This window comes from Oncorhynchus keta, chromosome 21 (genome assembly GCF_023373465.1).
Source record: "Oncorhynchus keta strain PuntledgeMale-10-30-2019 chromosome 21, Oket_V2, whole genome shotgun sequence".
Lineage (NCBI taxonomy): Eukaryota > Metazoa > Chordata > Actinopteri > Salmoniformes > Salmonidae > Oncorhynchus > Oncorhynchus keta.
In genome coordinates this window covers 13799114-13821549 of record NC_068441.1, presented here as the reverse complement: position 1 = coordinate 13821549, position 22436 = coordinate 13799114, and the positions used below count along the sequence as shown (strand labels likewise).

The following is a 22436-nucleotide window of genomic DNA, read 5'->3' as shown; positions in this document are numbered from 1 at the left end:
CAAGCGCTAAAAAAATAACTTAGTTCTATTTTAATTGAACACACACTGCACGTCCCCTCCTTATTGGCTATCAGGAAGATACAAACCCAAGCGGATGCTTGAAAGACAAACTAGGAGAGATTCATTGAAGATAACTAACTAAAATATATCCCTTTTTAGCTGTGGATTAATCTTCAGAGTAGAGAAACCCATGATTTACACACGATTTTTTATGACTCCTTGTAATAAAAAAAAAGAAGTTCATCTGCATGTCATGATTGCATCTGGTGCGGGAGACAAAATCAACATGAGCTCATACCATATTTCCTGAAAGAGGTAACTGCAGAGTGCGTCGCTCGTGCGCATGCGCCATCGCTTGTCTGGTGTCTATCCCCACCAGACGTGATCATGACACACAGGTTCAAATACCAAAATCAACTGTGAATCATTGATATTCATTTCTGTCAGGTTGAAGCGCACATGAAACATTCATGGACATTTAGCTAGCAGTTTGTCCTGGGAGATGAACACCTGGGTTGTTATTTGACCTGACATACACATAGTCCTCTTTTTAACTGTCTCTTCCTAGAATTTTGACGAGGAGTCATACAGAATCGTGTGTTTCTGTACTCTGACGATTCATCCACAGACAAAAAGGGAAACCTAGTTTGTTTTTTGTTATCTTTAATGAATATCTCCTAGTTTGTCTGTCAAACATCCACATGGGTTTGTATCTTCTTGATATCCAATAAGGAGGGGGACTTGCAGTGTGTGGAGCATCTAAATTAAAGTAGAACCAAGTTCTATTTTTTGCACTTGGCTAAGCAGACGCGCGTTCACGCGCACAAGTGGTGTGGGTGAAATGATTGAATAACATGTATGTGTATATTTATTTTGCAACACTCGCACACACAATGTGGCTGGTGAGGTTGGCATGTTAGAAGCGAATGGCACTCTCTACATTTGGATAGTCAGAGGAACCTATCAATCCAGCCAGAGCTGAGGCCTCATTTGTCTCCCTCTCACATGCCTCTGAGATGCCTGGATGCTGCCTTTCCCCCCAGCTAGTGGCAGCCTTCCTCAGACAGACAGACAACTTATTAATCAGGCTTTCCTCCTCCTCCTCCATCCCTCCTCAGCAGTCCCCCAGAGTCCCTCTCAGATTGGACAGCTGCAAACAATACTGGAAAAATCCTTGAAAGTGTAATTAATGAGTGTAATGGTGAGATAATTCTGGCGAACAAAAATATTGATCAGGGCCAAGAACTCCCGAGTCTTACAAAAAGGAGTGCGCGCTCAGCAGTTACCTCATCCATGTTTCAGTAAATATGGCATGAGGTCATGCTATACCTCTGACTATTTTATTGCAGTAAAGCATTATTCAGATGGATAAAGAACACTCAATCAGAGAAGAGACAGGTTCTTAGTTGAACTCTCACTTCTTTTCATTTAGGAGAAAGTATCTGAACTGGGGAGAATGATTACTGTATTGCTGTGCTGAGAAAGTGACTTTATTATACTGTTAAAGTGCCATAAGCCACCCGGCAATCATAGTAGATGTCATTCTTGTTTAAAAATGGCTGAGTCATTATTAAGAGAGCATTGAAGTTTACAGTAAAGCCGCTGGTAAAGTTTCATGTGTGAGGTGACTGTGAACTTGTGAAGGACTCCTTGGTGACCTCTATTGGTTCTGCATAACAAATGGCCAGTGTTTCCTATTTGACTGATGAAATGGAGTCACACACTGGACACGATCAATGATCCAAAATGGGCTAGCAGAATAGAATAAACAGTAGTCCAACGTACTCACTGAGACCTTAAAATGACCTCAAGGAGTAACTTCTCAACACTTCTACCCTGTACATACTCTTAACATATCACACTCAACGTAAGTAAGCATTTCACTGTAAGGTCTACCTACACCTGTTGTATTCGGCGCATGTGGCTAATACGATTTTATTTGTTTTGATATCAATTCAAAATGACGAAATAAGGACATCAATACAGCAGCCTGTTTCAAATGATTGGCTGACACCCAACATGCTCTCCTCTCCTCACATGGTTGGGGTTAATGAATGAGGCTGTGTGCTGATGGCGAGATGAAGGATAGTCAGTGAGAGTGACAGGTTTATTTTGAGGCTCATACAGGAGCAGGCTTGAAAAATGACGTGCCAAGCTGAATAATTCAGCAGCTCTCAGTTCTACTGATCCGTCCACAGATCAATAGACACCGTTCAGATGGATCGTGCCATATGTCCTCTAAAACTCGACATCACAACCACACGGATTCGATTTATCTTAGTTAACCTTTCTAATATCCAAACAACCAATAACTGAAAGGTACAGTACCCAGACTGGGCATCATACACTTACTACCCTTCAATTTAATGACTGGTAGCTCTTTACATCAGCCAGGGCTTGTACTGGTATGTCTCTTATAGCCAATAAATTCAATTACTGCAATTTCCCTCTTGTAAACATTAGTCAGTTGTGTACATGAATCCACATGATCATTATTGCAGCAAGTGGCTTAATATTTTTTGTATTATCCCGTAATCCATGTTTGATTGAATGCAGCCTAATGTGTTTGTCTCTGTCTGTTTAACACCAGTAGCGGCAGTGCTGCACCCTGTTCTGGGTTTAGAGTGCTTGTTATTTCCTAAAAGGCCCCTGACCTCTGCGGCTCCCTGACAGGGTGAAGCATTAGCCACTGGCAGTGGCGTCCGCACACCAGCAACTCTGATGCAAATTTCATGTCACAACCTCAAACGCTCATCTGATCAAAGGTCAGCTCTCCTTTGTGTAGGTGTTTGATATAGAAATTTCTATTTCATCTCCAGCTGTCAGGGTATGTTAGGAGGGAGAGAGGGAGGGGAGAAAGATAGAGGGAAAGAGAACGAGAGAGAGGAGAGCTCTGTGTATTCAGTGTACTCGGTGAATAGAAGCTAAAAAGCTTGTCATTTGCTGAGTGTTTCTTTTTGTTATCGGAATGTGTTTGCATTTTGCAAATGGTTAGTTTGAGGAAGACAGTTTGGTACTGTGAATGTGAATGCAGACTACCTGATTATTCCTGTAATGGTAAACCAATTGGATTTTGAGAATATCTACTTGCTCCTGAAAATCCTAACCCAGCTCAATTAGATTGTTAGATTGTGCTTTGGACATGCACCTACACTCACAGGCACACACAAACGGATACACATACACTCAAACATGACCCTACACACCTCACACAGTAAAACATTGAAAGCAAAAAGGATGCTGAACAGCAATTTTATGTGTAATAAAATGTCTCATCTGGGTTTACTGGCCCCTCACCTCAAATGGCATTGTTGTTATTTCCCCATGTAATCCTCGTGAGCCACAGCAGATTGGAGAGGAAGGGAGGAAGGTAGTTTGAATCGATGCATCATTCCGATTAATTAGGGGCATGATTTGCTGCTGCGCCTCTGAAATAAACCAATCTGAATGTGAAATTAGGATTCATCAGAGAACAGCGAGGCCAGGAAACATCCAGATATGTGACATTATGCATTAAATTATGTTTAAAGTAAAAACCTCCCTCCCTCCTGTGTGTGTGTGTGTGTGTGTGTGTGTGTGTGTGTGTGTGTGTGTGTGTGTGTGTGTGTGTGTGTGTGTGTGTGTGTGTGTGTGTGTGTGTGTGTGTGTGTGTGTGTGTGTGTGTGTGTGTGTGTGTGTGTGTGTGTGTGTGTGTGTGTGTGTGTGTGTGTGTTTTAGAGAGAGAATATGCCAGATTTGAGTCAGGTGGGCTATGGAGGCATGCGCTAGCTGAACTAACACACAGCCATGTCAGACACATGTGCAATTACTTGCACCACAAGGGGTGTTTTACATTATCGCCGTAATATATTACTGAGTCTGGCCCCTCTGTCTTTGTGATGCACTGCCACCTTATTAGCCTGCAGAATGTACATAAGATTCATGGCAGGCACCAGTGGGGCACATAGCAAAAGATTATTATTCCACTGCATGGAAGCGCCACCGCATCCCATGTAAATTTACCACCTCAGATATGTCTGCTCAATGCACGCCATAAGAATACATCTCAGCACTGCTACACATAGCCAAGGCCATGGTTGTATTATTATGTGCATGGTAAGTGTCACAGTAGGACAGTCAGAGCAGAACGGCAGTCACGGAGAGACAACTAGGGAGCATTCTAGATGAGCTATCTCCTGTTTAGGGTCCTAATATTTAGTCCCCTGTCTGTCTGATTAGCACTGATGTGTTTTGATTGACTGTCTAAACTCTGACATGAGATAGAGCAGTGAGACTAAGGTGTCAGAACCTGCATAGTTCTCCTTATGCCCATTGTTGCCTGATTATTGGAGTAATACAGCCTATCAGTGATTATGCCTGCTGTTTTTCCTCCCATTAACCCTGTGTAGCCCAGGGGTAGGCAACCCTGTTCCTGGAGTGCTGCAAGGTACTGCAGGATTTTGTTCCAACTAGGCACCACACCTTACCAACTGAACTAATTGATCAGTTCAGCCTAAATTCAACACACCTGGTCTTCCAGGTCGGTTAAATCCAAAACAAGTGGCTGCGGCATTCCAGGACCAGGGTTAAATACCCCGGGTGTAGCCTATCCTCAAATACCATCCTGTTGATAAAGCATGTTATTCCCTTTCAGGATGATAGATGGCAATGTTGTTCTTCCTAAGAATCTCATCCAGTCAAGTTTGGTGCCAATAATGTGACTAGGTGTTCCCTCTCTGACTGCTCTTGTGAGAGAACATTTAGTTTAGGTACAATACAACACCATAATGCAACACATCTGACTTTACGACACTCAATGTTACAACTAAATCAACAGGTAACTTTTTTCAACTATGTGTTTATAGAAAGCATCAAAATAAATGCATACATTTTGTGAGCAACGTTGCGTTTGATGGCTCAACAGTAGGCATACATAATCATAAAATTTGAAAACATATTTTCTTTCACCATAGCTGCCATCATGGACAACATCATTTGAATCCCTGCCCAGACATTTCCTTCCATCCTAACCATGAAATTCTTCTCTTTGACAAGTTCAATGTGAATCATTGCACATGATTCATAGATGATAAAAAAGACAGACTACTGCTGATTTTGGGGAAGGGGGAGAATTTGCATTGCTCACAGGGGGTCTATGTATTTGGACTATAATCCATAAAGAAAAATCTGTATGTGAAAAGAAAAGAAAAGAGAAGAGATTGCCTTATCATCTCAAATATAAAATTAATCAATGGGGAAGAGAGTTTCATTCCACTGGGTAATTTATTCTCTCCCTGCTGCAAATGAATGTCTGGCCTCATATCTGTGGCAGTGAATAGGCTTTGTTTTACTAAGCCGTGGAGTCCATAGACTGCTACATTAATCGGCTGACAGCCCAACACTGATCAGGCCCATAGAGAGGGAAGAGGCTGAACGACCAGAGAGAGAGAGGAGAGGAGCCAATAATTCACAGTCCTTTATTTATTGGCACCCCACCTTACCCATTGTGAAAATGGAAGAGAAGAGAGTTCAAGAGAGACAAATGAAGAGAGGGAGAAAGAAAAAAGGGAGAGAAAGAAAATGAGAGGGAAAGAGTTAAATAAAATGAGAAAAGTTGGAGCGAGGGCAAGAGGGGATGAAGAAAGAGCTAAGAGAGAGGAGGGGCGATGGAGGGAGTAAGGGAGGGAGAAACAGTCTGACAGAGAGAAAATATGATCTCAGTACAGAGCTCCAGATGCTGTTCAAATCTCCTCTTTCCACTGAGTGCCACTGAGGAGGCTTCAGCACTGCTCCCCTGTGTGGTGGCTGCTTCTGAGACTGAACACTTAATTACCACACACACACACACACACACACCAACCAACAGTGTGGCTAGGATATGTCAAGCAGACAGGTGTTCCGTCTCAATTCTGATGTAAAGATTTATTCAAGATGTATCAAAGTGTGTTTTCATATTGATTTTGTAAGTGTCACTTCACGTGTACTATATCGGAGTGTGTATTGGAGAGCATTGGAGTGTATATTTCACAATCATGTCTGCCTCCACACACTCCCACTCAGTGTTGGGATGTGATGTGTGTGTGCATTGTGATTAGGCTGAGTTGATGAGGGAGAGGAGTGAGGGAGGAGATACTCCGTGACATTTCCTCTGTCTACAATGCAAGCAGGCAGGCAGGCAGACGATGGTCCCGTCCCCAGCCCCTGCTGCTCCTGTGTCTCGCCACCTCAGGTCAGTGACTTTGACTCACTACGCACCTTCATTAGTATTCCAAGAAGCTCCACAGCAGACACCCTGTTTCTGGGTAAAAAAAACAAAGGCTTGTGTCATTGTAGGATTCACTTCCCATGTGCCATAATATTCCAGAAATCAACACTAAGGGTTGAGGAGAAAGTGAGATACTCTCAGACATCTTAGTAAAAAAAAATTAGTAAAACTACCAGAAACAGGTGTTTTAGCCACTTTTATGTTGTTCGGAGGCACTGATGACACATGCGCACGCATGTACACACACACACACACACACACACACACACACACACACACACACACACACACACACACACACACACACACACACACACACACACACACACACACACACACACACACACACACACACACACACACACACACACGCACACACACACTGAGCTGTCATGATGTCAACGGAATGACATTTAGTTAAATTAACGTTACTAGTCTGCATGAAAGAAAATCTCCATATTGAAGGATTAATGTTTGCAGGAACACTAAGTAATGACTGTACGTTATGCTTCTGAAAATTCTCATAAACCCCGTTTTTAGGTATGCAAATATCTCAGTGGGGTTTGGCTTTTTAGATAAATATTTTGCTGAAATGGAACAGTGACAGGGAATGTGTATACAGTGAATAGATGCTAAATGAATTACTGCTCAATAGCATGAGCTACATACATTTAGGCACTTTAGGGCGTTATTGAGATGTATTTTCAGGGGAACATTTTGTGGATTAGCCATTAGACACACTCACCATGAGAAATTATTTAAATGTTCCAACATTTAATTCAGAGACAATAAGAGAAAAAAACATGTACACATCCATGTCCTTTAGTACTTTTCCTCTCACATCTCAAATGATATGTGCACACTTTAATTTTCTTGTTAAAGAAAGAAGCCAAAGATGTATATGTTTGTATTGGTTGGGGTTATGCACAAGCAAATGTACAAGAGGCCACATGGGTCCAATCCCCAAAACACCTAATGTTGTTTTCATATGCATAATAGTTTGGACATTCAGCAGAATTGTAAGTTCACTAGGTTGTCTGCTTATACTGCCTATATTAAGTCAAATTGGATATTAACTTAACATGTGTAAATATTTGTATGAACATAACAAGATTCAACAGCTGAGACATAAACTGAACAAGTTCCACAGACATGTGACTAACAGAAATGGAAGAATGTGTCACTGAACAAAGGGTGGTCAAAATCAAAAGTAACAATCAGTATCTGGTGTGGCCACCAGCTGCATTAGGTACTGCAGTGCATCTCCTCCTCATGGACTCCACCAGGTTTTCCAGTTCTTGCCGTGAGATGTTACCCCACTCTTCCACCAAGGCAGCTGCAAGTTCCTGGAGATTTCTGGGGGGAATGGCCCTAGCCCTCACCCTCCGATTCAACAGGTCCCAGACGTGCTCAATGGGATTGAGATCCGGGCTCTTCGCTGGCCATGGTAGAACACTGACATTCCTGTCTTGCAGGAAATCACGCACAGAACGAGCAGTATGGCTGGTGGCATTATCATGCTGGAGGGTTATGTCAGGACGAGCCTGCAGGAAGGGTACTTCCCTGTAACGCACAGCATTGAGATTGCCTGCAATGACAACAAGCTCAGTCCGATGATGCTGTGACACACCTCCCCAGACCATGATGGACCCTCCACCTCCAAATCGATCCCGCTCCAGAGTACAGGCCTCAGTGTAATGCTCATTCCTTCGACGATAAACACGAATACAACCATCACCCCTCGTGAGACAAAACTGCAACTTGTCAGTGAAGAGCACTTTTTTGCCAGTCCTGTCTGGTCCAGCGATGGTGGGTTGTGCCCATAGGCAATGTTGTTGCCAGTGATGTCTGGTGAGGACCTGCCTTACAACAGGCCTACAAGCCCTCAGTCCAGCCTTTCTCAGCCTATTGCAGACAGTCTTACACGTGGTCTGCCACTGTGAGGACGATCAGCTGTATGTACTGTCTCCCTGTAGCGTTGTCTTAGGCGTCTCACAGTACGGATATTGCAATTTATTGCCCTGGCCACATCTGCAGTCCTCATGCCTTCTTGCAGCATGCGTAAGGCACGATCACGCAGATGAGCAGTGACCCTGGGCATCTTTCTTTTGGTGTCAGTAGAAAGGCCTCTTTAGTGTCCTAAGTTTTCATAACTGTGACCTTAATTGCCTACCGTCTGTAAGCTGTTAGTGTCTTAATGACCGTTCCACAGGTGCATGTTCATTAATTGTTATTGGTTCATTGAACAAGCATGGGAAACAGTGTTTAAACCCTTTACAATGAAGATCTGTGAAGTTATTTGGATTTTTACGAATTATCTTTGAAAGACAGGGTCCTGAAAAAGGGCTGTTTCTTTTTTTGCTGAGTTTATTGATTTATAACTGAATGCCTTGTTAACTAATTAATGTTACTGACTTGTCCTTAGACTCTGGTCATGAGATTAGAAAGACTAAGAAAGTGGGCACGCATACTGGTAGTCTTGAATATTAGGGTCCAGCATTTGTCACCTTCTAAGGCAAGTGAATAAAACATGCGGTTGTCCAGCCCAACCACAGTAAACCAAAGCCACTCTCAGTAAAAGGCCCTTGTCTAACCGGTTAGGCCCCCTAAGGCTGATTCAGACAGGTCTATTTGGAACAGTCTTGTTTGACCTCTCACTGCGTCTTCCCCTGGAGCCAAGCATGCAGTGAATCAATCACATGATAATACACACCTCACTATTCATGACCTCACCAGGCACACAACACTGCCCCTAGTACTTGTCTGGTCCCTCTCCTTGCTATCATAATGTAGCAGGCTGGAGGGCGTGGTACACTTAGTTGGGAACAGGGCCACTCTCAGACCACACCACATGTGGATGCAACAATACAGTATATCCATCTTCCTATCTTTTCAGACCAGCAGGTCATTGTCATTAACTGTTCCTTACCATAGCCAAATGTTTTTGGCAAAGCTATAGTATTTTATACACTGCTAGGTATTTCATTTTCTTTGGTATCCATAATGCAATGGTTTTCAACTGAAAACGCTCAGCACTCAATTAGATTTCTGTGTGTAACTGTAAATTCTGCAGAAGGTACTGTATAACATCACACCCTACTCAGCTATTTTCATTATGGCATAACTTAATTTACAGTATATGGCAAGGTTTCATCTGGTGCATAATTTGTTTGAAATCAGCCGGTGTATTGGTTGCTGGTACTTTAAATGAGAGAGGGCAAATGGAGGGTCAGAAGCCCTAAAATGAGCTGGAGATTACAACAGTGCACCCGATGGGGAATGTGGTAACATATTGTTGGGAGAACGATCATATAGACTGGTATGGTCTGTATGGGTGAGATGATTAAGTGCTAAAGTTGCACTTTCTCCTCGGAGTAACCTGCCTGGGGCTGGAAGGCTGCATGATTGCCTCTGCGTGCTAGATTACATTAATGGATACTCTCCCGGAATAATGTCAAAGTACCATGCCAGTACCTCAGAATTCTGGGTGTGCAATCGGATTTGCTGATGGATCACCCCCGCGCAAGCACCTCAATATTGATGATGGTCAGAGCCTTCACACACGAGTGAGCCGGACACGCCGGGGGAGTCCTCTAATCCGATTCTGCTATTAGAGCTTCAGACTTCCCAGCTGGGTGTCTCCCAGCCCGCTTCCACTCACACCGAGAGACCTCAATAGTGCCTCAGTGCGGACGCACCGCCTGTGAAGACCAAAAAGATTGCTGAAATATGTATATATTTTTTCTTCAGTAATTAGAGAGCGGCTAAAAAAAAGCCAGATTTTATCAAACAGAATCCATCAGCCGGACAAGTGGAACAAATGACTCGAGCTCACAGTGGGGAGCTGCAGCCTTATTTGTTTTCTTTTGAAGGGCAGACAATGCACGGTCACCCAGCCCAATGAACTGTCCCCAAAGTTATAAAGGAAAACTGTACTCCTGCTTACTCCAATTCAGTCACTTTGGGATACTACCCAGAAAATATGTATTCATAGACCTACAGTACAGAAGTGCTTTCATCCATTGTTCTATAATCTCAAATTCTGAAGAGATGAAAATGTGGTTTTCTGTGGGGAACTCTTTTGCTAAATTGAGGTTATAACCTCAGACCATAAAAGGATGAATGGCTAATTACACCAAAGAGGGGAGACCACCAAATATGCTAGCTACAAACCGAACAATATTTCTCAATATTCGTGCAGTATCCAACAGACAGCAGATAATAAAGATGCCCATCTGTATTTTACCCCGTTTTTCTCCCCAACATGACCCGCCAAAACATTTTTTACATTTGTAATTTATTTAATCTTTATTTAACCAGGTAGGCCAGTTGAGAACACGTTCTCATTTACAACTGCGACCTGGCCAAGATAAAGCAAAGCAGTGTGACAAAAACAACAACACAGAGTTACACCTAAAAAAACTACAGTCAATAACACAAAGGAAAAGAGAAATAGACAGATCTATGTACAGTGTGTGCAAATGTAGAAGAGTAGGGAGGTAAGGCAATAAGTAGGCCATAGAGGCGAAAATAATTACAATTTAGCACTAGTACTAGAGTGATATATGTGCAGGTGATGAATGTGCAAGTAGAGATACTGGGGTGAAAAAGAGCAAGAGGGTAATTAATAATATGGGGATGAGGTAGTCAGGTGTGCTATTTACAGATTGGCTGTGTACAGGTACAGTGATCGGTAAGCTGCTCTGACAGCTGATGCTTAAAGTTAGAGAGGGAGATATAAGACTCCAGCTTCAAAGATTTTTGCAATTCGTTCCAGTCATTGGCAGCAGAGAACTGGAAGGAAAGGTGGCCAAAGGAACATGACCCACCAAATTGCGCTTCTTAACACCTGCCCGCTTAACCCGAAAGCCAGCCACACCAATGTGTCAGAGGAAACATCGATCAACAGACGTTCAGCCTGCAGGCGCCCGGCCCACCACAAGGAGTCAACAGATCGCGATGAGCCAAGTAAAGCCCACCTGGCCAAACCCTCCCTAACCCAGATCGATGTTGGGCCAATTGTGCGCCGCCCTATGGGACTACCGATCACGGTTGGTTGTGATACAACCTGGGATTGAACCTGGGTCTGTAGTACTCGTAGACTGATGTACCACTCAGGAGGCCCAAGAGGATTGTTTTTGACTCATTGACCAAAGAGGCCTTCAATGAACTAAAGTGTTTTCCAGTGGTGTAAAGTACTTAAAATACATTAAAGTTATACTTAAGTCATTTATTGGAGTATCTATACTTTACGATTGATATTTTTGACAACTTTTACTTTTACTTCACTACATTCCTAAAGAAAATAATGTACTTTTCCCTCCAAACATTTTCCTTGACACCCAAAAGCAGGACAGGAAAATGGGCCAATTCACTCACTTATCAAGATAACATCCCTGGTCATCTCTACTGCCTCTGATCTGGCTGACTCACTAAAGACACATGCTTTGTTTGTAAATTATGTTTGACTGTTGGAGTGTGCCCCAGGCTATCTCTAAATTAAAAATAATATATATATTTTTAAACGGTGCTGTCTGTTTGATACTTAAGTATATTTTAGCAATTACATATACTTTTGATACTTAAGTACATTTAAAACCAAATACTTGTAGACTTTTACTCAAGTTGTATTTTACTGGGTGACTTTTACTTGAGTCATTGTCTGTTAAGATATCTTAACTTTGACTAAATTATGGCAATTAGTTACTTTTTCCGCCACTGGTGTTTTCCAATTCTGCTGTAATTCTACTCATAAACTTTAGCCATTGTAGTCATTAAGAAACATCATCAGCAGTTTTCCAAGTGGCATCATGGGGTTGTGCTGAGACTAGCTAGGTAGGCTCCAAGCATATGATGAGGTATTCACCCAGCCCCATAGATGGGGTTAGAAAGGCACTTTTTAAACATGAAGCAGGGACTCCAGGTCTGTATTTACAGCAGCCTCCCATCGTGCTCCTATTTGTCTCCTCCTGGGTGGCAGAGGAGACACAGACAGACCGAGAGGCTCTTCACAACATCTGCAGGCGTTCTCCCACAGGTCCCTAGAGGCATTTTATAACCCATTACCTCCATCTCTGACAAAAACACACATTTAAACTACAATTACACCCCCTGCCTCCTCTCCCTCATGCATTCCATCTCATCCTCTCTTCTGTTCTGCAATTCAATCGCTCCCGACCCAAGGCTCCTCCGCTTATCCCTCTCTCTCCGATGCCCGGCAGACGGTGCAAAATTGTCTTACAACTGAAGAGGGGCCTTTTAGGCAGGATGGGGAAATTCATCATAAAGTGCAATCCCTCTATGGCACGTGCACACACCTACACACATTAAAAAACATTGAATATGAATTCTCACATTCATGTACACCTTGGTCATTTTTTGGAAGTGAACATCTGGTGTGTAATTCAATCAACGTACAGTACGTACCAAATATAACAGTTGCATTCCACAGGACAATAGTGCTCATTTACTCAGCAGGTTTCTGGTGCTAAGGGTTAAAGAATCTGAGAAAAGGGCTGGGCTAAATGATGACATTGCAATTTCTTCCAGAAAAAAATATTTTAGAGCATTTCTGTTGCTCCCCACTCAAAAGAAGCTCTGGGACACTTTTATTCGTAAAATAATTGTAGCTTAACAATGTGTGTCAAAGGACTGCAGTCTTTAAACCATATAGTATCATTCTGTAAGACTATAACTACATGATATAGTTCATCCAAGCATTTTCCCTTCGGAGAAAAACACGGGCCTACAATTTTAGACTGCAATCTGAGGATAAACCACAAAAGATGACCCCATCTATTCCCATTTTCTCTCAGTCAACATTTCCCCACATGTCATGGATTGTAACAAATCCCACTGTTTTTAAAGTTGAGACAGAGTAGCCTATATATTTTGAAAGTGCACCAAAAATAAGGAATCCTTTTTCATTGTTACTGTAACCTGAAAATGCAGTTCTACGTGCAAAAAGTAAAAAAGTATTAGGCTATAAAGAGCCAATATATCAGGAGATGGTTTCAATGTATCAAAAAGGGGGCATTCTGCAGAGGGGTAAACATAAGCTAAAGGTATCATTAAATAACAGAAACCCCAGGAAGCCTCTTTCCTTCATTCCAGAGCAGCTAGGCCCAATTTAACAGCCTGCACTGTAGCTGAATGGGAACAAATTGGAGAGAAAAAAATCGATTGTGCGGATTGCAGTTATTTTATTTGACTCTCCTCCTATCATTTTACAATGTTATGCAGCGTTAGAGTCATTTTCCAGGCTGCACTATGCTGATAATGGCAAAAAGAATGATCAGACTGTTGCCTTTACTGTAGTATTGCAAGACACAAACATTCTGACCAGAAAATATACAGTTACTAGTGACAGTCCACAAACCTTTTGCACAGACTTCACATTTCGCTGCCTTAAAATTAAATCTAAAAAGTGATTATATTAGATTTTTTCCCCTACCGATATACACAACCTACTCCATATTTCCAAAGTGAAAGACAAATGATAGAAAATGAATGAAAATGTATTGATTGCGTATGTCTTCACACCCCAGAGTTAATACTTTGGCAGCCATTACAGCTGGTAATATTTTGTTGTAGGATTCTACCAACCTTGCACAACTCTTAGGGCAACATGTATACATTGTTTTTGTAAAAATTACTGAAACCAAGTAAATTTGGTTGGAAATTATTGATAGACAGCTGTATTCAAACCTTGTCACTGATTTTCAAGCATATTTAAGTCAGGACTGAGACTAGACCACTCAGGAACACTCAACACCTATTGGAAAACCATTCTGCTGTGTCTTTGGCATTACAATTTGAGTAATTGTCCCGCTGAAAAAAAAACTATAGCAGGGTTAGGTTTTAAGGAGACTACCCATAACATGATGCTCTCACCACAATAATTGACAATACAGAGGATCAACAATATTGCATTCACTGAACATTACTTGTCTGCGTGACAAAGTTAAAAGAAGGAAGCTTGTGTTTTAAAAATAGACACTGAATCATCCTCTCTGTTTGCAACAAGGTCGTCAAGTAATACTGTGAGACAACACAGCAAGACATTTTCTTTTTGGCCTGAGTTAAAAACGACATATTTGGACTTACAGCTGTAGTTTTTAACTCACCAAAAAGTTCATGTCTTTGACGTATTGTCTTGCAGTATTCCTTCTGTCAAATCTAATCCAACAAGACACAGTGTGAAACCCTCTGTATTTTTAAGTATTGTGGTGGCAGCATCATGTTATGAGTATGCTTGTTACCAGCAGGGACTGTGGAGTTTGTCAGGATCAAAATAAATATGAAAGAAGCAAAGCCCAGGTAACGTTATAGGAAAATCCACCTCAAACTTCTGAGTACCTTACCCAGTGATTGAGTCTTAATTTTCAGCGGGACAATTTCACAAAATGTTATGCCAAAGACACACCAAAATGGCTTTCCAGGTATTGCATGTTCCTGAATGGTCTAGTCTTAGTCCTGACTTAAATATTCTTGAAAATCAGAGACATGGTTTGAAAATTGCTGTACATCAATGATTCACAACCAAATTTACTGAGCATGAGGATTTTGACAAAAACAATGGATATATGTTGCCCTAAGAGCTGGTAGAATCTTATTAAAAATTATTCACAGCTGTAATGGTTGCCAAAGGTGCTTCCACCAAATATTAACTGGGGAGTGAAGACACGCATTCAAGACATTTTCAGTTTTGTAGATCTGTGGGGGGGAATCCAGTTTAATTCATTTTTAGATGTACATTGAGCCTACACAAATTAATACAAATGTCTAACCATAGAATAGAACAACAAAATATGCCAGCGTCAATGACTTGTTACAGTCATTAATAAAATATAATGTACTCTTGCATGTTGATGTAATTAATCTAATAATGCTGCCAGTATATACATTCTAATTAAGAGCAATACAGATTAAATGACACACTGCATTAATATATGGAAATTACAAGCCAATTGCATGGCTTGTTACAGCAAATACCCTGTTGACACAATTAGATTGCAAGTGGCACCCCATGTGCCAACCTGGACTCAGGGTTGGAAGTAACATAGTACATTTAAATCTGGAAAATGTAAATTGGTATCATATGTTGTGTTTCGTATGGTATGTATACATTTGTGGATGTCCATCATCCATTTAGTATGATATGTTACGAATTGCAATTCGTATGATATGTTATCAATGTGTAACAAATCTGAATTCGGTAACAATATGTTACCGATTTGCTAAATGTATGCTATGTTACGAATTCCAATTTGTTGTGGCTAACATTAGCTAGGTGGCTAATGTTAGCTAGATTAGGGGTTAAGGTTAGGGTTAGGGTTAAGGTTAGGAGTTAAGTTAGAGGTTAAGGTTAGAACTTAGAACTTAGGTTTAAGGGTTATGGTTAGGCTTAGGGGAAGGGTTAGATAACATATTCAGTATTTTCAAAGTAGATACAAAGTTGTAAGTAGTTGCAAAGTTGCTAATTAGCTCAAATGATGTGATGAGATTCAAACACACAACCTATGGGTTGCTAGACATTTGCGTTATACACTTACCCATCCACCCCACGACCAACCACGCTACTAGCTTTTGCCTTAAGCAACCTTCTGTCTTTTGTAGCCATACTAAACGTAACATATGATTCTACAGTAATTTGAGTGGCCCGGATTTACATTTACTATATTATGCCTAGTTTATGAGACCAGACTGTATGTGCTGAACTTCAAGAGGCCCACATCAAAATGCTGACCACTCTCTTGTGATTGAGAGTTCAATTTTAAATTAATTGCATTTCATACATTCTTCTTAATTACTGAAAGGCCATTCACCAATTGTAATGTTGATAACACGCTTGGTATGGGCCTTTAGCAGCATAGAGACAATCAAAGTAGTGTAGTTTCATAGATGCAAGGTAATGGCTAGACAGACCTTGGAGTTACTTGGATGCTAAGAATTTGTGTTTTTGTAAGGGTTGTCCTACATTAAACTTCGGATGCATGACAAGATAGTGTGTGTAAATCATATCATTAAATAGAACACAGTGTTGGCCTATACAGAGCCCTTGTTCTAAATTAAATGCTCTGGGCCTTTAAATCTATATTCAATTTATTCCCGATTAAAAGAGAACGTATAAATTGTTGCCTAGATGTTCCTTTAGTGATTAATTTGATCATCAATTCCATTGGCTCTACGTTGATTGGGTGTCATTGTCGGCTGTTTCCGTTTCACCGTGTGCTCTGAGAACAGACTGAGGAGAATGGCTGCCAGTGGAGGTTAGCGTTTCTTGATTGTTTGTGTTAACGAGGCAGACTTTTTAAAACCAATTTTAAAGTTCCCTAATTCATATTGAATGGTATATAACCACCAAGATTACACCCTGACAAAAGTATTAGACACTTAAGATTGTCTCTTCGTTTTACAAGTGAAGCTGTAAGCGAATGGCTTCCAAAGTGTATACTGGTTAGCTAGCATTACTATCTATAACGTTATCAGATGGCTAGTTTTAACCACATTTTGTCTGTTAGTAGAACTAAGTCTAAACAATTGCCTATATTTGTATGCCAATGATACTGTTAGACCTTTCACGTGTACTATCTGAGCTTTTATTAATAGCTGTCAATAAGGTATGTAACAAGCTAACTAACGTATGTCTGGCTAGCTAACGTAACGTGCCCACGTCTCGTCCTGATGAAACATGGCTAGTTGTTGGCCAGTTTGACGGTACTTGTGTAATGAGCTAGCCGACGAGCTCCATGTCAACATGAGTTAGCTAGCTAGTTAAGAAAGGTATCGGAACGGCTCTTTGTTCTGTCAATAAATCGTGCACACAAGTTGTGCTGAGTGGGTGATATCCATGGCACACTGATTGCATGCTCGCTAACGTTACTATACAAGACTATCTAGTGTGTCGAATAGTAATTTAGTATAGCCATACCTAGTCAGTTTACTAATCTCCACATGTTTTAGAATATTTCTCTACCTATTGTAGCCAGTACGCTTGACTCAATTGTTGTGGTGCATATGTTACTAAAAAATATTAACGTTTCCCACAATTTCTTCGTAGTGTCTGTTTTAATGTCCATCATGGAAAAATGGTATGTTTCTCTCCTGTGTTTCTTCCATAGGCAAGCTGTTTCAAGTACAGAATGGGAGTCCGTCAAGCACAAACTACAGTGGGGTATATGCTGTTCATGCCTGTAACATCCTCCAGCAGCTCAAAGTCTTGTATGATGAAGCACAGCTCACAGATATTGTTGTTGAAGTGGACCATGGCAAGACATTCTCGTGTCACCGAAATGTCCTTGCAGCAATCAGCCCTTACTTTAGGTAGGTCTGATGTGAGCAGCTTGTTTGTAGTTATCTAAAAATGTAAATGACCAATGCTTCAACTAGCCTGAGTGCCAGTCAGTTTGTGCCATCATACCAGCTTCCTGTCACTCATTGTCATGTCAATGGAGTAGTATCTGGGACCAGGCAATGCTGCAACAAGCTTTCTTTAAAAAACGTGTGTATTTCCTCTTCCCTCCAGGTCCATGTTCACCAGTGGCCTTACAGAAAGCAGCCAAAGTGAGGTGCGGCTCGTCGGGGTGGAGTCTGAGTCCATGCACCTTGTCCTGGACTATGCCTACACGTCCAGAGTCACGCTGTCAGAGTCCAACATCCAGGCCCTGTTTACGGCAGCCAGCATCTTCCAGATCCCAGCCCTGCAGGACCAGTGTGCCCTGTTCATGATCAGTCGTCTGGACCCCCAGAACTGCACCGGGGTCTACATGTTCGCCGACGCCTACAGCCACCAGTTGCTGAGGGAGCGCTCCCAGGACTACATACGCAAGAAGGTGGGTTTTATTCTAAGAAAAAGCTGTTCTATTGTGCTTCACTTGGCTTGCCATTTGGGAAGGATTAATGTATCAATATGTCATTAAAATGGCCTTATAATTACAATAATGTGAGAACACAAAGCATAGAGTAGTTGACACTTATATTTTAGGATAGCATTCCAGGTCTTTATCTGTTAGTTGAGCATTCTGTGACAAATGACTGAGGTCTAGGTGAAATGTGACATGTGGTGTTGTGCTGTTGTAGTTCCTGTGTGTGGCGCGGGAGCAGGAGTTCCTCCAGCTCACCAAAGAGCAGCTGGTGAGCATCCTGAACAACGATGACCTGAACGTGGAGAAGGAGGAGCACGTGTATGAGAGCATTGTGCGCTGGCTGGAGCACGACCGCTCCCGCAGGGAGGCCCACCTGGCTGAAGTGTTCTCTCAATGCATCCGCCTGCCACTCCTGGATAACTCCTTCCTCAGCCGCATCCCACCCCCCTTTGCCTGCGCCCTCTCCAGAGACTCTGCCATGGCCGGTCTCAACGGCACCAACGGCTGCCCCCAGCGCTTGGGCATGACCGCCTCTGAGATGGTCATCTGTTTTGATGCGGAACACAAACACTCAGGGAAGAAGCAGACAGTGCCTTGCCTGGATACCACTGCTGGGAAGGTGTTCAAGCTCTGCAAGCCCCCCAATGACCTGCGGGAGGTGGGCATCCTGGTGTCATCGGAGAACGACATCTTCATCGCCGGGGGCTACCGCCCTAGCAACAATGAGGTGTGCATCGACCACCGTGCGGAGAGTGACTTCTGGCAGTACGAGCACGCAGGGAACCGTTGGCTGTGGCGTTCGCCCATGCTGCGGGCCCGGATCAGCTGCAGGCTGGTCCACTGCTGCGGGAAGCTGTACGCCCTGGGGGGCCGTGTGTATGAGGGTGATGGGAGGAATGCACTGAAGTCAGTGGAGTGCTACGATGCCAGAGACAACTACTGGACCGCTGTCAGCCCCATGCCTGTAGCCATGGAGTTCCACAGTGCTGTGGAGTACAGAGACCGCATCTACATCCTCCAAGGTGAGGCAGAATAGTGGAGACACTATGTTTTTCTTAACACTCAGTGGTGCTTCTTTTCTCTGTTTCTCAGGTGAATACTTCTTCTGTTTTGACCCTTGCAAGAACTACTGGGGCCACCTGGCCCCCATGAGAGTCCCCCGGAGCCAGGGCCTGGCTGCCTTACACAATAACTGCATCTACTACATTGCTGGCATCTGCAGGAACCACCAGCGCACCTTCACCATGGAGGTCTACGACATCGAGCAGAACACCTGGGCCCGCAAGAGAGACCTTCCGTTCGACCAGGCCACCAGCCCCTACATCAAGGCCCTGCTCCTCCAGGGCAAGCTGCAGCTGTTTGTCCGCGCCACACAGGTCATGGTGGAGGAACATGTGTTCCGTACCAGCAGGAAGAACTCCCTCTACCAGTACGACGACGAGGCGGACACATGGACCAAAGTCTACGAGACGCCCGACCGCCTCTGGGACCTTGGTCGCCATTTTGAGTGTGTGGTAGCCAAACTGTACCCACAGTGTCTTCAGAAAGTGCTCTGAGAGGGCCGTAGGTGACGGGTTCCCTCCTCCACGAAGAGGGAGTGTGTGTTGTCCTGCGTGCCTGGTACTGTCCTGTGTTTGCACCACAAGGACTGTTGAGTTTAGTCTTAAAGCGTTCATGGTTCAACACGATCAAATTGGTGTGGTTTTAAAAGATAGCAGAATTGTTTTTTTTCTCTTTTTTTCAAATACCCATACTGATACTTGTTTTACAGTATAGTACAATGAATCATAAGTGCAATTATCTTTTTTTTTAGCCATTTTGTTCCATTTTATTGTGTGGACCCCTGGAAGAGTAGCTGCGGCTTTCGCAAAACAACTAATTGGGATCCTAATAAAATACCATTCTTAAAAGGATATATAGGTTAGAATTTTTACAATTGATATGCATGCAGTTGCGGGATCAATATGAAGTGCCCTCTTATTGTCATGTCAGCATAAAGTGAGAATTATTAATAATTTTATTCTTTATTCCTATGGGTAAGATGGGCGGTGATGCTCAGATTGTTGGGGTTTTGTCTTTGACTGCTCATTGCGCCCTACAGCAAGCTCGTCTTTGGAAGTGTTTATTAGTGTGTGCTAGTGATTTAGGTTTATTTCAATCGGTGGTAGGAGGCAGGTATGTGTTTTTGTGAAATGCATACTTTGCTTTTAAGAGAAGGCCTTCGCTGTGTCAACCAATGTGCTGTTTGGCTTTGTTGTAGTTGGATTCATAATTTTTGCATTTGTAGATTAGCTTCACACTCGCAGCTGACATCCATATTGTTGTAACAAGTGTCACATGCCAAGACAACTCTAAGTTAGACTATTCACTCTCCACATTGGAGAAACAAGCATGGTCGTCAGGTGTGTGTAGCTAGCATAAGTGAGACATTTTTAACCATGCAACCGTTTGCTTTGATAGCAACTCGGCAGTCAGGTAAGGAGCGAAGGGACGTGGTTTAGTCAGATTCATTGATTTGTCCAAAGTGTGGGCAGCTTGCTGCAGCAGTGTTTTCTGTGGATATACATTTTTTTTTCAGCATGTCTATTGATTAGAAGCTTTAGAAGTGTTTGGAATAACCTACCTCTTAAATGCCAAATTGCATTTCAGAACTTGGTTCATCTGAAAAGTGGATAAAGTTTCTAGTAGCAATAACTAAGGAAACGTTGATACAATTAGGTTTACCCTTGTGGAAGTGCATTAACTTTTCAAGCTTAATTTGTGTACTTTAGGTGAAACAGCTCAATATTGGCTGTGGCTGGCTGATGTACAGTAGTTTGAGGAGCAAAATGGAGATTGTTGGTGTGTAACTTGGCGCAGATCCCAATGGCTGCCATTGTGCCTGTGGGTGGGTGCATGGGATAGTAGTCCTGTGTTTAGCCTGGCGAGGCAGTGTCTCAAGTCTTACTCATCATTGCACTGAATCACTCTCCAATAGTCAGTCACTGCAAACTTTACCAAACACCGTCCTGGACAGAACTACCAGTGTTGGGCACAACTTTACATCTTTTACACATGAATCCATCTGTACATGCTATCACATGGAGGAAAAACAAGAGAACTTGGCCCTGCTTTTTTTGACAGTCTTGTATGTAATAATTGGGGTAACACAGCCATTGAGTGACGGTTCCCTATGGAACTGCAACATTTTCAATGATGTCAATAATTTCCTCATGCAGGTTGCTGTGTCATCTTTGCACTACATATGATTTTCTCGTTTAAAACTTTCCCTAAAATCAATCAAAAACAAAGCAATCTTGGGATATACAGTTCTGCCTGCAAAGAATTTGAAATGGGGAATAATATGAAAACCCACATTCTAGGTGTGGAGGTGACATGATAAACTTTTGTAAAGAAAAGGATTGCAGATCATTTGGTGCTTGTTTGATCTGGTCAGAGCAATGCCCTCCTGAAGCCCTCACAGGTGAAAGGGGGTTTGCCCGAATGCCTAAACTCAGTCACTTGGGAACCAGGAATGGACAACTCTCAGGATTTCTATTGATACAGAGTACTGTATTTAAATGTCTTGTGTAATATACTGAACTATACGTTTGCTGTACTTGCACAGTTTTTAAACTTTTTTTTCCCTTTTGTAACTTAAAATAGATGTGATTTAATTTCAATGGCTGTATTTCTATTTTCTATATTTAGTTATGGTGGTGATTATGTTCTGTATCCCACACATGGATATCGGCACATTATTTGATTTTCTTGTTTTAGTTTAACAACTTCTCAGTAAGCATTACAGATATGTAACTTCAATGTTGAGTTAATCTCCAACACGATGCAAAGCTTACAATGAATCAGCCAATCTATGTGCTTTCTGTGCAACAGCCTTAGTTGGCCTTGTGCAGCCATATCAAAGCTCATTGAAGACCTGTATGTAAGCATTGTCCACAGATGGCAACTCGCAGTGGACTCTTCCTGTATTTATTTTTGATGGTTTGTCTTTGTAGGGTTTGGGGGGGGGGGATAGTGGTGGTTGAGCTTAACTGTGAAATTCACATTGCACATATTTTGAGAATAAAATTTGATAACCTATTGGTGACTACTTGCCATATGATTATTTGGTGCTTTTATTATTAGCAAACCTTGTACTACCCTTGTCTAGCTAGCTATTTTTATAAAAAAGTAACATATCACATTGTTCAACTCCCAGTTGAATTCGGCGCATGTGATGAATACAAAACAATTTGGTACCTTTTCAATAGATAAAGTTACAACATTTGTAACAAATATAGCTAGCAAGTTGACATGACGTCACTGAGTAAGGACATTCTTGTGAC

At 42.2% G+C, this 22436-nt stretch overlaps 1 protein-coding gene across 1 annotated transcript; it reads left to right on the top strand.

Moving 5' to 3' along the window:
• The first annotated feature begins 16409 nt into the window (after positions 1-16409).
• On the top strand, positions 16410-21773 carry LOC118400162 (kelch repeat and BTB domain-containing protein 8-like). The gene is made up of 5 exons (XM_035796715.2): positions 16410-16515; positions 17368-17569; positions 17772-18078; positions 18326-19133; positions 19204-21773. Exons 1-5 carry the CDS (start codon positions 16500-16502, stop codon positions 19665-19667), a joined length of 1797 nt encoding a protein of 598 aa, XP_035652608.1. The 5' UTR covers positions 16410-16499; the 3' UTR covers positions 19668-21773.
• Positions 21774-22436: the final 663 nt, after the last annotated feature.

What these genes read in the sequence shown, in the direction of transcription:
- LOC118400162 (XM_035796715.2), top strand. An exon ending in GCAATCAGCCCTTACTTTAG is followed by an intron (nt 17,570 to 17,771) that starts GTAGGTCTGATG and finishes TCTTCCCTCCAG; the next exon opens with GTCCATGTTCACCAGTGGCC. An exon ending in CCGCATCTACATCCTCCAAG is followed by an intron (nt 19,134 to 19,203) that starts GTGAGGCAGAAT and finishes TCTGTTTCTCAG; the next exon opens with GTGAATACTTCTTCTGTTTT.